Source organism: Sinocyclocheilus anshuiensis, unplaced genomic scaffold (genome assembly GCF_001515605.1).
Source record: "Sinocyclocheilus anshuiensis isolate Anshui unplaced genomic scaffold, SAMN03320099.WGS_v1.1 scaffold687, whole genome shotgun sequence".
Lineage (NCBI taxonomy): Eukaryota > Metazoa > Chordata > Actinopteri > Cypriniformes > Cyprinidae > Sinocyclocheilus > Sinocyclocheilus anshuiensis.
Window position 1 is genome coordinate 750,723 of NW_015551096.1, and position 16,585 is coordinate 767,307.

A 16,585-nucleotide genomic window follows, 5' to 3' on the forward strand; every position below is an offset into this window, starting at 1 on the left:
TGTATGTATGTATGAATTTTTGTATGTATATATATATTATTTCAGTTAACATTTTATTTCAAGTAATGAAAACACTTTTTATGTTTTTATTTTTAATAACCCTGGTGTAACTATACTTAAGACATACAGCTCTACAAAGTTTTTTTTGTGTATTTTCCTGTACACTTTAGGAGAACCAGGGATTATCGTTGGCCGAATCAATCCACATGATCCGTTACGTCGTTTTGATGGCTACGCGAATCAAGAGGCCACCAATAAAAAGATCTCTCACAATGTCTTCAAACAGGGAGACTCTGCGTATGTGTCAGGTAAAGCTGAAGTTCTCCAGAGATGAGCTAGTCCATATGTGTGCTGGATGGATGGCTCTGACTCTGTGTTCCTCTGTCTCAGGTGATTTGATGGTGATGGATGAGCTGGGTTACGTGTATTTCCGGGACCGAGGCGGAGACACGTTCCGCTGGCGGGGGGAGAACGTCTCCACCACAGAAGTGGAAGGAATCCTGAGCGCTCTGCTGAATCAGACGGATGTGGCCGTCTACGGCGTCTCAGTGCCAGGTGAGTCTGCAGATGCAGAAATAATAAACAGTAGATGTTTTATATAAAGAAAAGAGCTGCAGATGCTTTATGTATTGAGGTGGATGAAGAGCTGAAGCTGTGGATGTTTGTCGGGAATGTGAAATGGCAAAATAACCAAGCAAGTATGTGCCTGTTAAATTAAAGCACACAATCATCTCTCTGAAGCTCATTTAACCTCAGAGGAAATACAATAAAAATAAAATTGTGGCTTTATATCTTGCAATTGACGCTTTAAATCTTGTAATTTAATTTTGTTTATTTTATTCATTTGTTTTATTTATTTTATTTTTTGTGGGATTCTTTGTAAGAAAATACACAGGTAATTGTGGCAGAATATCTTGCAGTTGACACTTTAAATCTCGTAATTGCGGCTTTATATCTCCCAATTGTGACTTGAAACATGACTTTAAATCTCCCCATTGCACCTTTTTTTCATATTTGCGACTTTATAACTCAATGCGACTTTAAATGTTACAACTATTTCTTGTAGTTGCAGCTTTCTATCTCCCAGATGTGACTTCATATCTTTAAACGTTACTTTAAATGTCACAATTGCAACTTTTCTTTACAATTGTGACTTTATAATTCACTGTGACTTTACCCCTCGGTTTCACAGACACAGTTTAAGCCTAGTCCCAGACTAAACTGCATGTCTGAGCGGTTTAAACTGACATAAAATGCATCTTAAAATATATCAGTGCAATTGTTTTGTCTCAAGATGCACACCAGTAATGTTTTCTTCTAAGGAACATTTATAAAAGATACTTCAATGTCTTTATATACTTTATATCTCCAAGTTGTGACTTTATATCTCGCAATGTGACTTTAAATCTCTCATTTGCAACTCTTTTTTTGTAATTGCAGCTTTATATCTCACAGTAGCACATTTATCTTTTACACTGTCACCCTGTTTCTCGCAATATGACTTCCCAGCATATACAACTTTTTTACATTTTTCTCACGATTATGTTTTTCAAAATGGGCTTTCGTACTCTGTTATGCCTCTACCCAGAGTTTGTTCTGAGAAGCTAAGCAGGGTTTGACTTGGTTGGTAATCAGATGGAAGACAACACAGGCACAATAACCTCCAGATCATGATACAGCGATGTCAACGCATGTGTTTGAAGATGTTTAAAGACATTAAAGTGTGTGTTTGTGAAGCTTTAGGTTGTCACTGCAGCTGTACTCTGTCTTATTCATCAGGTGTGGAGGGGAAGGCAGGAATGGCTGCCATAGTGGACGTGACGAATGACTTCAACTGTGAGACGTTTCTACGAGATGTGCAGAACGCTCTTCCCTCATACGCTCGCCCCGTCTTCTTACGACTTTCACCCGAGGTCGACAAAACAGGTGACAGAAACAGAGTCATGCTCAGTTTCCCTCCGTATTTTCTGTGTTTTCCTCAAACACACACTGTAAACAATTATCCTAAATTTAATGGTAAAAATGCTATGGTAAAAAATATGTTAATTAGTTAACAGTTCCCTTACTACATACTGTGAAAAACTGGAGTAGTTATAATGAGGCTTTGCATATCGTACAGTAACATATTTAAAACTATTTCTAAAGCTTTTCTAAGTAACAAAAGTTTTAATTTAAAATTTTTCGAAGTAACTAAATGCATTTTAAATGTAACTTTTTCTAAATAACTAAATAAGTTTTAAATTTAAGTTTTTCTAATTAACTAAATACATTATAAAATTAAGTTTTTCTACATAAACTAGAAAAAGTAAGTGAAAGTTTTAAATTTAACTTTTTTTCTAAGTAGGTTTCTAAATAAGATTTAAATGTAAGTTTTTCTAAGTAAGTAACTAAATCAGTTACTAAATTTTGTAAATTCAGGTTTTTCAAAGTTAATTACTAAATACGTTTTACATTTAAGTTGTTCTAAGTAACTAAAGTTTTAAATTTAACTTTTTCTAAATAACTAAATATGTTGTACATTTAAGTTTTTCTAAGTAACTAAGCACGTTTTAATTTATGTTTCTAATTACCTAAATAAGTTTTTCTATTAAAAAAAGTCAACTTTTAATTCACAGTGAAAACCGTATTGACATTCCCAGAATCACCTTTCATGGTATTTTGTTGTTATATTTTATGTTGTTTAATTAATGTTTATCACATTATTTTAATGCCACATGTGTTACCATGATGGTGTTTTGTATTTGTGTGCACTTTCTATATATTAGTATTTATTTCAGCTTGTGGAAAAGCTATTTGTGATGAGCTTTGATTCATTATGTGACTTTCTCTTTACCTCCTTTTTGGTGAATAATCAAGGCACAAAACAGATTTGAGTACTTATAGTAAATGAACATAATATCAGTTAATGAAATATGCTTTTTAATTGCAAATGCAAATTCAATCCATAAAACCTAAAGTTTTGCTAATACATTTTTTACAATTAAGTTCTGGCAACCACAGCTTCCAGTTTTTTTTCTTTCTGTGGATTTGACTGATTCTTATTTTTACAGCATAAAATCTGTATTCCTGTCAAATCTTTCATGTCTTTTAACCACAGGCACATTTAAAATCCAAAAGACTCGTTTACAGAAGGAGGGATTCGACCCACGGCAAACCAGCGACCGGCTTTACTTTCTCCACAGCCGTCTGGCGCGATACGAGAGTCTGACGGAGGAGCTCTACAGCGCCATCATGCAGGGAAAATTATCACTATAAGAAAAAGAGAGCCTTTATTGTGTACATTTCATAGTGGGGCACTGATACACATTATTTTACAAAATCATCTAAATAACTGGGCTGCAATCAAGCTCATACTTCTCACACTGTTGAGTTAGAACTTGAAACTACTAGTTAAGCCTTTTACATTGATGGTAGAAAAAGTATTATCTTTACAAGCTTCGGATATGTTAGAGATTTCTAATTAGAAGAAATTGAGTCATTTTAGTAGTTGAACTAAACATAAAGGTGCTTTACATGACTTTCTTTTCTTAATACAGTGCATAAAATGTCTCTACTGCCTGATGGATATCACTGAAATAGGTTTTATGAGGTAAATGCGCTACTGTAAAGGACAATAAATGAGTCAGGGTATCAGTGTGTGATTATCTAGTCGGTCAGAAGACTGGTTAAACAGTTGTGCTCTCGGTCTGTTTTGGGGTTTGCTGGTTTTGGAGAGGTTTTCACATTCAGCTGGCTTTGAGAACAGACAGATTTCTCCAGGTGTTATTGGCTTACAGCACTTTTAATGTGGTCAACACTGTGATATTGAGACGTCTCTATGATTTCAGTCTTTATATATTCAATTCAGACAGGTAATAGTAATAGTATTACACATGAACAGTATGCAAAACATCTCAAATCACACACATTACACTTTACAATTTCAATGTTAAAAGCAATGACTTCTGAGAAACTTAGTTTTTTAGTAAAATTAAGTGTATTGAATCAAAATGTTTTGATGTGACATAATCATTAACCATTAGCAAATCAGATTGATGTTTTGGCTATTTTCCCTTCACTTGAATGCAGTTTTCTTAACAATTTTAATAAATTGAACATAACAATTGTACACCATTAAGTACATGAGCGTGTTTTTTCTGCTTTAGATAATCATAATAGAACAAATGCTGCAAAGTGATGTGCATTCTTCTCTTACTCTCATTATCATAGAAACACTAGTTATAGTTCATCCCGAAATGTAAATGTCGTTACAAACCTCTATGGACTTACTTTCCTCCCTTGAACACAAAAGAAGATATTTTAAAAGACTTTGACTTCCATTATGGGTGAACTATCCCTTTAACATAACAAATTACCAAATGTTGAAAGTATAACAAATGATATAGGTCATCATATGTGTAAAGGCCGTCCAAACAGAGGCTGTTAAATCTCACAGAGAGACACTGAACAGTCTGATTGAAGCAGAAATCCAGCATAGAGGGGTTCAGTGAATGTGGTGTTGAATGTGTGTAAGTGTGTGAGTGTGTGTGTGTCAGAGACGCTGTAGAAGGACAGAGTGCCGGCCGACACGTCCAGATACACTCCTACTCTATTAGATGGTGAAGAGGCTGGTATATTAGTCATCTGATTATTGTGATAGGCAAGATAGCTGTAACGAGAACACTTCAGCACCCAAGAGCGTGCATTACGGCTGAACAAAAAGTCATTATCAGCTCCTTTATATCTCGTTCCTTTATATGTCACTGCTATCTCAACCCACATCCTCGTGCTCCACTCAACCTCCCAGTAACAGCGTCCAGTCAGACTCTCTCGACACAGAACCTGCGGCTGCCAGTCGAATCTCTCCGGATGACCCGGATACGGCTGCTTCTCTCTCACGTGCATCGCCTTGCGGTTCCTCTCAGACAGACAGAGGTTCGGATGGGCCGTGTTTGGATCCAGTGTAAGATTACGGGCATCTGAACACAAATGTAGAGAGCATTTAATGCACGGAAGTATTTTGGCTAAACACTGAAAATGTTTGTGTGTGTATTTAAACCTACACTGTTTAATCTCCAAATCTCGGCCATTTATGCTGTAGAAGAACAAGCACAAATAAAGGTACCATATCAGTGGCATATTGAACGTGTACTGAATATATAGCCTGTAGCTAGCATGCAATGCAAGTTGCTTTAGATAATGGTGTATAACAAATGCCAACCCAATCTCATGAAAATGCGTATAAATAGTACGCCAAATAAAAACGAAAACTCATGGTATTGATACACAAAAATGGACTTTGGTGTGTATATGCTATGCGATGGGTAGGTTTAGGGTTGTGGGGCAGATGCGTACGCCAACAAATTTTGTATCATATGCACGCCAAAGTCCATTTTTACGTATCAATACCATGAATTTTCGTTTTTATTTGGCGTACTATTTATACGCATTTTCATTAAACCGGGCTCCAAATGCAATAAGGTCCCATTAGTTAATGCAAACAATGGGCAATGCATTTGTTACAGTATTTATTTATCTTTAACGTTAATTAATAAAAATGCAGATGTCCATTGTTAGATCAGGTTGATTAAATACATCTTGAGCTGAATTAAGCTGGATGACAGCACTGTTGTTTTCTGTACAGCTGCTTTAATTACAGCTGAATCTCATCTGGCAGCACTGACAGGTATTGAACTGAATTAAATCAACATTGAACTGACTTGAGCTGAACAACAACATTGCTGCTTTTTGTATTGAACTCATGTTATAATTGTGGAACTTCACAATATTATTGATCTGAACTGAACCAACAGTAAACTGACATGAACTGACTAATGTCAGTACTGTGTTTTAGTCTGAACTGTCTCCATAGTTATTTTATTGATTCTGTTACTTATCTCTGTGATGCTGCTTCGACACCATCTGTATTGTATAAAATGCTATATACATAAATAGCAGTAGGCTATTGACAGATACACTTTTGATTTTTATAATGTATTAGTAAATATTGATATTAACATGAACTGAGACTAATAAATGCTTTACATGTATTGGTCATTGTTAGTTCATGTTAAGTTATCTACTGTCAGAAAACATAACATATTGTAAAGTGTTTGCAAAAATGCAAACGTAAACGTTCCTACCTTGGAAGTGGAAAACTCTTCAAAACTGGCAAATGCAATTTCTTCTCAGCACTGCAGTAGATTTTGGAAGTATTTTTCATCGTTAGTTCATGTCAGCTCAGGTTCATTAAATAATATTAATAGACACAACCTCTTCTTCTAATAATGTAGAAATGTTGAAATCGACATAAACTACGATTAATAAATGCTTTAGAAATATTTCTCATCGTTAGTTCCATGTTAACTAATGTTAACAAATTTAACCTTATTGTAAAATGTAATTAATGTAAATGCAAATGTTCCTACCTCGGACCTGTAAGTGAAAAGCTCTTCAAAACTGGAAAACGTAATTTCTTCTCAGCACTGCGGGACTGTTGCTCTAGACCTTTAAAAAAAAAACAGAATCATATGCATTGAACCAGAACTCTACATGCAGTGTTTTCATGTCATCAGTGTTATAGTCATACCGACAGCACCGGAGCTCGAGTTGACGGTCACTGGACTTGAGAATACAGGAGCATTTACAGCTTCACCTGATTGAGGATTCAGATCAACAGTGTGAGCGTCTCTGCTCGTCTGCACTGCATTCCCCACTGAAACAGAGACAGAGAAATGTATTCAGAGAATTTCTGATGTTACAGTCGTAGCATTTGTAATGCTTCTCCTTCATTACCATCCTTGTATTCGTTCTCTAACTCTTCAGCCAGATGGTTCTCGTTCATCTTCCTCAGGATGTCCAACATGACCTGCACAGCTCCTGCTGGTGTGAATTGTGCCATCATTATGTCCACTACGCCAGTGGCTTCTGCATTCTCAGTATCAGCAGTTGAAATAGAGGCATAATTCTTCTTTAAGAGCCATTTAAACCTGTGTAGTATTTTAGAGTCCAGATCATCCAGAATCTTTAGAAGCAGTTCATCAACAGGTGCCATCTTCTATCATTGGTGTTTCTGTGCAGGAGAAGAAAAAATATATTTAAAACAGACACAAGACTGTAAAAATGCAGCACTAAATATCAAATTAGGATGTAATGCATTTAAAACGGTGATGAAATACATTTGCAAACTATCATTATATTCTGTGATCTTATTGATTTTATTAACTACATATGTTCCTTAATGCACTTTGCATTTTGTAAAGAAACTACACTGAAAACATTCAGGCAGAGGCATGATATTGCTGGTCATAAATGCTGCAGCAATGTTGCTTGATGCTATTTAAAGCTGATTTGTGTTTTGAAAAGCTATACACAAATTTGACTCAACATTATTCACAGTTCAGGTTGCATAAACCATTTGAAAGAGTTCTAGTTATTATAGAAAAACTAATATTGAAATATTGATAACATAAATATTTCAATCCGTAAATCATAGAATATTATCAAATTTGTAATCTGTCATGAAGGTGCACTCAAAACATTAAAATGCACATTTGCCAAGTAAAAATAGGCTTTATATGCTGCAGTACTTTATTAAGATGAATGAAGTTAAAATGTAATCATCTTTTAATAGTACATTCAGATCAAATCTGAATAAAGAGATTCATATTCACGCAGTATGCAACACAAATTACATAATTCCCAGGCCTGAAAGAAGTGTAATACATTTAAAATATATATACAGTATTTGAAGCAAACAAATATTTACTCTGAAATGTGTAAACACCATTTAATCAAAGCCTTTATTTCAAACCTAAATAAAATTGTTTTGCTCCAAAAATGTAAATATACTGCTCAATCAATAATAAACATTACTTGATAGCAGTTGCGTTCAAGTTAATTTCATACCTTCAGTGACAATCCTTAGAAACTAGATGCAGATTCACTGGAAACTGCTCTTGGACTTACATTCACAGCTCAGTCTAACTTTTGTTAACAGTAAAAATGCAGCCTGGGCTGAAAACTGGTTTGTCTTGTTGCCCTGCTTCTGCTGAAAGAAAACATTCTCTTCTCTTCCCACAGATCATGAGAAGCTCATGGAAAGCTCAGAGAATATATTCATATTGTGGTGCAGGTTTTGGTCTGCTCTCATCTAAACTACAACAGACTCCTGAATACCATCAAACCTCTGCAGAAATCAACAAGTGAATCTCACCATTGTTCGTTGATATGTTAACGTATGTTAATGTGAACATCTGGATAATGAGATATTTACTTATGTAAGTGTAACGGAGGCCAGCGGGTAGGTGCTGTGCACAGGCGCGGATTAACGCACAGGCTTGCCTAGGCTGCAGCCTAGGGGCCCCACGTGTGCAGGGGCCTCGAATTGGCCGGACTATTTTTTTATTATTTAAAATTTTCTTCAGTGTGAACAAAAAAGACCCTCAATGGCCCATAAGAAACATCGAATGAGGATTCGTTGCAGAGCGTCTGACAAAATTAATGTCTTGTATTGTAGAATGCATGTAGAATGTAGAACGTAGAATGCACGTTCAGCACCGCCGAGAGTTCTAATAAATTGAAAATGCATTTCAATTTATTAGAGTTATTTATTGAGAACCGGATCCAGCATCAGGAGCAGTGTCTGCGCGTGAAATAATGTAGGTTAGGAGAGGTTGCGATTAAATGGACAGGTGGCTTCTTAAAAGAGGACAAGCTCCTCCGGCAGAAGACGAACATGCTAAAAAAAAAGCCCAAACCAGAGCCTCAAAAATGCCGGCAGTTTCGTGATGAATACATAGGGATGGGATTTACATCTACTTCACAGTTCACCTTACTATTTGCATGTGGCACTAAATCAATTTCTCCAGTAAAAGCATAATGATTAAGGGGGGGGCTCACACAAGGTTTAGGGGGGTGAAGGTAAAGGAGGCCAGCTGCAGGTAAACCTCACTCCCTGATTTCAAGAAGTGCATTAGCGACTGATGCTAGAGGCTGCGGTGTTTAGCCTCCTTGTTAGTGTGCCCGCCTCTCATGACGGCGACCAAGTTTTGAGTCCCGCTTGGAGCAGGTGCAAGTTTTGAGTAAAGGTTTTGTCATTTAATTATTGTTGTAATATTGTGTCTGTATTTTCTTTTGCATTTTGATGCTGTTTCATAAATATCTGTTGTCGAGTTAAGAGCTCAAGAAGGCTAAAAATTGATGGGTGGATCTGGGTGCATTCAATTTATGGACTATAAAGAAATGATACAATTAATCATGATAAATAAATGCCAATCGAAAATAATCTGTAACCATAGTGACAGTGACGTCCAATCAAGGCGCGAAACCATCCAAGTGGAGGTGGGGCATTTGATTTGCGCATCAACCACAAACTGTTGCGTGAAGCTTTGTGGAAGATGTGACACACAGACACACACTCGTGTCTGCAGAGCTGTAAGTTACCGAAACCACACATAAACACACGAAACACAAGTGTGTAATGTGTAACGCGACAAATTCTTTGTCCATTATGTTTCCGACAGTGCTGTTGTGAGTCCTGAAAATGTACGGATGTAAGTTCGGTAATGAATAAAGATAAAGATTTATATTCGCAGAGTAAGAATTGTGGAAGTGTACATACGAATGTAAGCGTAAAAAAAATTTGCATGCGCAAAATAAACTTTTTAAAGGTGTAAATCGCGTTTAAAGTGGAAGAAAAAAAATGATTCAGCATTTTACTGTTTTTCGTACACAGCAAAATCCTGAGTGTTAAATTAACACTGCTCAGAGCATATATGGCCCCACTCTAAAAGAGTGTTAAAGTAACACTGAAGCAGTGTTAAAGTTAATGAGATAATTATGTGATTAATTAAGTGCTGATTGAGCATTAGTGATGAAGAGCTGCTGTTAACAAGCAGAATCACTGAAGAAAAGAGAAACACAAGAACTACAGCTGATTTCACCACAGCCTTAGATGAAATCAACTGAAATAAAAGAAGACATTACATCTCTCAAGATATGATTAAACAACTCTACAAACAGCAACAGCAACAGCAGCAGCTTCACTCGTATCTAACCAGACTGATTGTATTGCCATGCATCTAAAAAAGTTCTTAATGAGAATTAACAGAGGTTTAGATGTTGATGTTTTATTGAAAATAATAAAGGTTGAAGTCACCGTTGTGGAGATAAGTGTTAAGTAGTTGTGCTCCTGACCTATGACTTTTTAATGTTAGATTTTTTTTACTGCTGTAACTGTGTTTATAAAACACGTTTGTTATGGTGAGAAAAGCCAGGAGAAAATGTGGTCAGATCACATTGGGCACGGACTTGACGGACTTCAGTATCAATAAAATTTCTGTCATAACAAATTTTGAGCCCTCAGCACTTCCAGCAACTCCTGTGAGCCACTCTCCGTCACACGTGACGTCATGAGAAATTCTCCTCCACAGCATCAGACAGCAGCGCCCCCTAGCGGCAGGCAAGTCGTAATTCCACCTGCACTCGCTCAATCTGATATTTCCCAAAATTATTCTCTTCTCTATGCTCTCAGTTGCTCATAAAAACCCCGCTCACAAACATCCTTTCATCCCAACATCCATTCCTATACCCTTCCCTTCAGCTGATTACAGCAATACGGCCCACAGCCCAAAGACATGCAGGTTGGTTAAATTGAACATTCTAAGTTGTTCCCCCTCGACTAGTGTGTATAACAGATTTGTGTACGGATTGATTTATGTATGGATTAACTGGTCCTCACCATGAATATAGCCACAGATGCTGGAATGGTGTTAAGAAGTAAATAAACAACAAACAATCAGCAATACGCCTCCGTGTTTTCTAATAATTCTCAATAGCTACTTCTAAATTCCAGATGCCTTATTCAGTGTCCTCTCTCCACCTCCCTCTCTCCCTTCCCTTCCTCCCTCCCTCCCTCATTCTACCCCGTCCCTCCACCTATACCCTTCCATCCTCAATACTCCTAAAAAAAACCCCACTCAAAAAACATCCTTTCATCCCAACATCCATTCTTCCACCCCTCCTTCAGCCGTTTTACAGCAATATGGCTCTCGTGCTTCCTAATAATTCTCAATAGCTACTTCTACAGTGCAGAAGCCTCGTTCAGCGCCACTACCTCACACGGTGCAGTTTTGACTTCTTCAACCTCCAATTCTATTTCCAACTGGTCTATATTTTTTCACCTCCCTCCATCAATACCCTTTCATCCTGCCATCTACAGCCCATATGCTTGGCCAGCTACGCCACCTACTCGCCTGGCTGGAGTAGCTCATCGCCCTCAACCAGGACTCAGCAGGTCTATGCTCAAAAAATTTAGCCGCAGGTTGTCTACAGCAGTTCAACCAGGAGACATACTGGGGCACTCTTGACTCTGAACTCTACTGTCAGTAGGGCCTTTCGCACCGCAGGAACCTTTTCATAGTACCAGAACTAATTGTGGAACTACCCACTTTTTGGCGTTTTCGGACCGCCGGAACTGGGAGCGATTTTAGTACCGGACTGCCTTTTTCGAGAACCAAATTAGCTCCTACTCCGGAGCAGGGTCTAACCAGCACAACTGGTACTAATCGTGACGTAAGTAGACATTGATTGGCCAAACGCGTACGAAAACGCCCTCACCCGCCATGATTTAAAACGCAGTGTAAACATACTGTAAACATTGTGTCAACTTATTTTGCAAGTATGGAGAACAGCGATAGATGGACGGACGCTGAAGTGCAGGCACTTGTAGCAAATGTAGCACTGCCAGTTGTCGTTGGAGATTCTTAGTCCTCCTTTCCGTTCTTTCAATCGCTTTACGTATACGTCGACTTTCCATGTCCGTTATTGTGAAACCCGCGAGACACAACAAAAACACAGCTCCGATCACAGCGTCCTCTATCCTCCTGTTGTTAACGTTGTTTTTCTTTGTTTTCGTTGTTGAACGCCGCGCACAAATGACGTCGCTGTCGACCGGTTCCTAGTACACACTGTCGGTGTGAATGCAACCCTTTAAATGGTACTGGGAAATAGTTCGCGCTAAATCGTCCCAGTACTTTAGTACTGTACATTTAGTTCTGGAACTAAAGCGGTGTGAAAGGCCCTTATAATTCGCAGCTCAAACATCCCTTCACGCTAACTTTGCAGAGCCCCTCCCATCAATCACGCTCAATTATCGCCCCCCTTCAACCTCAACCATCCTTCTCACACAATACTACAGTTTCAACTGCTTATCCACTGCAGCTCCGCCCCCTTCAGTTATTCCTAAATGCCATCAAACTCATATATGTGAGATGAGAGCCATTTAATGCCGGATTCAGACTACACAATATTTTTGTCTGTTACAATAGTCATTGTGTCAGATTATGTGATATTGATTCCTAAATTCTTGTTCTGTCAGGGACAAGAAACATGTCAGACTACATGTTGCTTCCCAACCAATCATTGCATGTTGTCTTTAGCATCGAGCATGATGTCATCGAGAAGGCAGAACTAGCACCTGACTTCGAGTGTAAACAAACAATGGCGAAAGAAAATATAATGAATAATAGCTTAATGCTAATTCCAGGTTGCTGAAGCACCTCCACTAACCTATCGTTTTTCAGCATTAATCTTTTTTACTAATCTGAATTACTGTCGTTCTGTCATTTTTCATGATTCAAGTTGTGCACAAAAACAAAAATCCACTGGAAATATATATTTCGTGTGAAGCTGTGATTGACAGATGCGTAATCAGAGTGAATCTCATCCTTACTGAATCTGACTGTAGCGTCGCTGAGAGACTCTTCATCAGGGGCGCCGCTAAGGGGGGGAGTTAGGACTATTCTAAGGGCCCAAGCACTGTTGGGGCCCCCAGAGACCTGTTTTATTAGCAGTAACAGTACTAGTAGTAATGCAATAGAAATTATAAATGTATCTACCAAAGAGTTACAAATAAAACAAAATTACGGCTTATTTCTGCATGAATAAAATTTCCCCCCCCCCCCATTCACTGCATGGTTCCGTCCTGTCCTACATAGCCTAGAGTGGCCTAGAGTGAGAGATCAGATGGTAAACTGACAAATTAGAGATGTCTTCGAGTTCGACGAAGATGTATACTGAATTCTGAATTCTGTGAGTCAGAGGGGATTGTGGGTAACTGAACTGTGGAGTAAACTGGAGTCTGTGAATCAGAGGGGATTGTGGTTAACTGAACTGTGGAGTAAACTGGATTCTGTGAATCAGAGGGGATTGTGGGTAACTGAACTGTGGAGTAAACTGAATTCTATGTGTAGGTCTCTGACTAAATACTGATACCTAGTGGTGTAGCAATAACAAAAGTAATAGGTCAGTATTATTAAATTGCAGACAAAGATTTTGGATAACTAGGTTGGCTTGTATGTTTGGTGCGGTAGGGGGCCGGTCCTCATTTTCTTTTAAAGGGCCCAAAATTGCTAGTGGCGCCCCTGCTCTTCATGCTTCTGGAAACTGATGGAAGAGTACAGGAGCCCATCAGAGGGGATTGTGAGTATCTGAACTGTGGAGTAAACTGGATTCTGTGAATCAGAGAGGATTGTGGGTAACTGAACTGTGGAGTAAACTGAATTCTGTGAATCAGAGGGGATTGTGGGTATCTGAACTGTGGAGTAAACTGAATTCTGTGAGTGAGTGGGGATTGTGGGTAACTGAACTGTGGAGTAAACTGGATTCTGTGAATCACAGTGGATTGTGGTTATCTGAACTGTGGAGTAAACTGGATTCTGTGAATCAGAGGGGATTGTGGTTATCTGAACTGTGGAGTAAACTGGATTCTGTGAGTCAGAGGGGATTGTGGGTAACTGAACTGTGGAGTAAACTGGATTCTGTGAGTCAGAGGGGATTGTGGTTAACTGAACTGTGGAGTAAACTGGATTCTGTGAGTCAGAGGGGATTGTGGGTAACTGAACTGTCGGATAGAGAGGAGTTGATTCAGGATCTGAGTCTGAATGGCGTCTGGTGTCTTGAATCTCTTCTTGAGCCTGCAAGACGCAAAAACTCCAATACATGAAGAACAACATACGTATTAGACATTTCACAAATTGAGATGTAGATCCGAAACTCACCGTTTCATGATCTACTGTCTCTCTTCTGTCTGTTGATGAGATGATGCCTGTGTGAACAAGAGAAGCATCTGAGACTGAGAAAATGAGAGATGATTTTAACCGTGTGTGTATTTTTGACAGGCAGAGGGCAACAAACTCAGATTTACTGAGCGTTTAGTAGCGTGTTTGAGTCTCACCATGTTTGTTGTGTTTCAGTTTGAATAAGAGTAACGCTGTAACCAGAGCCAGCAGGATCAAACCCACAGAAACTGTAGCTGTCACAGAAAACTCTGAAATCACACAAAGAGATTGTGACTGAGAAATAAGGCGAGCACATGACATTCAAACACATACATGCATCTAACGCTCATGTTTGTATCGTAAGATCACTTTCACCTCAAACTGAGAAACTGAGTTTCTGGATCTTACCAGACTTTTCTGTTTCCTGGACTGTTTCCTTTTTTGTGTCAGACGAGGTTATTTCTTAAAAATAAATAAATAAAACTCTCTCTCACACACACACAATAATTCTTACAAGTTGCACATGTTGTACATCCCATGCTCAAATTTAGCTAAATATCACTTCCAGCTCAAGCTGAGATGCAGACTCACCAGGCTTTTCTTTATGCTGGGATGTTTCTCTTTTGGTGTCAGATGTCGTCATTTCTGCAAATACGCAGTCATAGAGCACTGATGGTTAAATAATTTAGAGGAACATATTTCATAATTATTTCATAGCCTAGCTAGATTATTTACAATCTCCTAAATGCATATTTCTGAATATGTAAATGCTTCTGACATTCGTGAGTTAAGTTGTCATAAATGCTACATAGTCAGGAGCGTAAGATACTTTTATGTGATGATGAAGCAGAGTTTCTTAGTCACTCCGAGGAAGAAGAATATGTGATGGAGGAACCAGAGAGCATTGTGAATCACCACGCGGTTTACAGTTCCTCCGGCATCGCAGGATTCATTCAGTCATTCAGCGAACTGCGGGTGAAACGACAGATCGGCGGACAACACGTGTGTCGACACTAGAGGACACAGGTACTCTGTTTGTTGATTTAGCTCCTTGGAGAGAAGAGACCATTTGTTGGTTTTAACGGCCACACCGTTCTCAAGCAACGACACAGGCCTGCAACGGGTAGGGGTTATTGAAACTGTGTGTGTGGGCCCACATTACTGCTATTTAGTTTAATCATTTGCTTTATATTGAGTGTTTGCATTCTGATTGCTGCTGTTTTGGCACCATATCTCACAAGTGAAGTGTATTACTGTTTCTTACTGATACCAATTAAGTATTGTTATTTGAGTATCAGGTATTGAAATTTCTGATCTGAGAAAATCTAAAGGTGATTTTTTTATGAAAGAAAACACACGTGAAATTTAATTTAATCCATTTACTCTAGATTTACATTATTTTATTCCTTTAATCTCATTTTCTGTAAAATACATTTTATGTTAATTGTTAAGAACTTGCCCTTTGATACTTACATTAACAGTTTATCAGAAAGACCATCACATAACATTTAATTTAAGTAAAGTGATCAGCGGGAAGGGGAAGGTAGTTGTTTAGTTGTCAGCAGGGCTGGATTGGTAATCGGGCATACCGGGCATTTTCCCAGTGGGCCGACACACTTAAGGGGCTGACAGAATGTTTTTTTGTTTTTTTGCCGAAAACCATCACGCAGGGACAGCGAGCAGCCAGTGGCCCATTGGTTTGTCTCCTGTATTGACAGCGTAAACATAGCGGAGTGGTCCCCACTTCGGCCGAAGTGAGGAATTTGCTGGAAAAAGGAGCCATAGAAGTGGTTTCCCCGGCCCAGGCTTCTACAGCCGTTACTTCCTCGTCCCTTCGGGCTGTCCCTGGCTCCACACACTTTTACGAAGTCTCCCCCCTGAGACAGGCGGGAATCCACATTCTCAACTACCTCGACAACTGGCTCGTCCTGGCCCAGTCAAGGGAGGAGTCACTGTCTCACACTATCTCACATAGCCCTTCTCCTCAGCCATTTGGAATGTCTGGGGCTCAGGGTGAACTTTGCCAAGAGCGCACTGGTTCCCAGCCAGCGAGTCTCGTTCCTGGGTTCAGTGTTCGACTCGGCTCAGATGGAAGCAAAGGTCACAGCAGAGCGCGCCCTGAGTATACGGCAGCTCGCGGCTTCCTTCAAAGCTGGCACCTCTCACCCCCTCAAAAGGTTTCAGAAAATGCTAGGCCTCATGGCTGCAGCATCTCCAGTACTACAGTTGGGCCTGTTGCGAATGCGCCCCCTCCAGCACTGGCTGAAACCGCAGGATCCATCCTACGCGTGGCGTCATGGATGCCTAATTATCAGGGTAAATCAGGTCTGTGTAACGGCCCTGGCCCCTTGGATGAACATTCAATGGTTGGAACAAGGAGTTCCCATGGGAATGGTCTACAGGAGGAAGGTGGTTTCGACGGATGCTTCCAACACAGGTTGGGGAGCTCTGTGCGAAGGGAAACCGACGTTCGGCCTCTGGTCGATAGCGGAAAGCAGTCTGCACATCAACTGCCTTGAAATGATGGCGGTATGGCGGGCCCGGCA

General features: G+C 39.2%; 2 protein-coding genes across 3 annotated transcripts in view; one reads left to right on the forward strand and one right to left on the reverse strand.

The window, feature by feature from the left end:
* Positions 1-4,112, forward strand: part of slc27a1b (solute carrier family 27 member 1b) — a 13,217-nt gene extending 9,105 nt beyond the window's left edge. For both annotated transcript variants that reach the window (XM_016452785.1, XM_016452783.1), the window contains exons 10-13: positions 171-308; positions 391-555; positions 1,780-1,926; positions 3,098-4,112. In XM_016452785.1, coding sequence (XP_016308271.1) covers positions 171-308; positions 391-555; positions 1,780-1,926; positions 3,098-3,255 — 608 coding nt within the window. In that variant the 3' untranslated portion in view covers positions 3,256-4,112. The remainder of the gene's footprint in view (positions 1-170; positions 309-390; positions 556-1,779; positions 1,927-3,097) is intronic.
* Positions 3,270-6,951, reverse strand: LOC107662722 (stonustoxin subunit beta-like). The gene is made up of 5 exons (XM_016452803.1): positions 6,775-6,951; positions 6,569-6,634; positions 6,408-6,486; positions 6,123-6,173; positions 3,270-5,074 (listed from the first exon to the last, which is right to left on the reverse strand). The coding sequence occupies exons 1-5, from the start codon at positions 6,881-6,883 to the stop codon at positions 4,423-4,425; spliced, it is 957 nt and encodes a 318-aa protein (XP_016308289.1). The 5' UTR covers positions 6,884-6,951; the 3' UTR covers positions 3,270-4,422.
* Between the last annotated feature and the right edge of the window lie 9,634 nt (positions 6,952-16,585).

Bases quoted from the DNA above. Each gene is read 5' to 3' on its own strand.
- LOC107662722 (XM_016452803.1), bottom strand. From the start codon at position 6,883: ATGATGGCACAATTCACACCAGCAGGAGCTGTGCAGGTCATGTTGGAC. The intron at 6,635-6,774 runs GTAATGAAGGAG...ATCCTCAATCAG, and splicing joins AGAGAACGAATACAAGGATG to GTGAAGCTGTAAATGCTCCT. The intron at 6,487-6,568 runs GTATGACTATAA...TTTTTTTTAAAG, and splicing joins CTCGAGCTCCGGTGCTGTCG to GTCTAGAGCAACAGTCCCGC.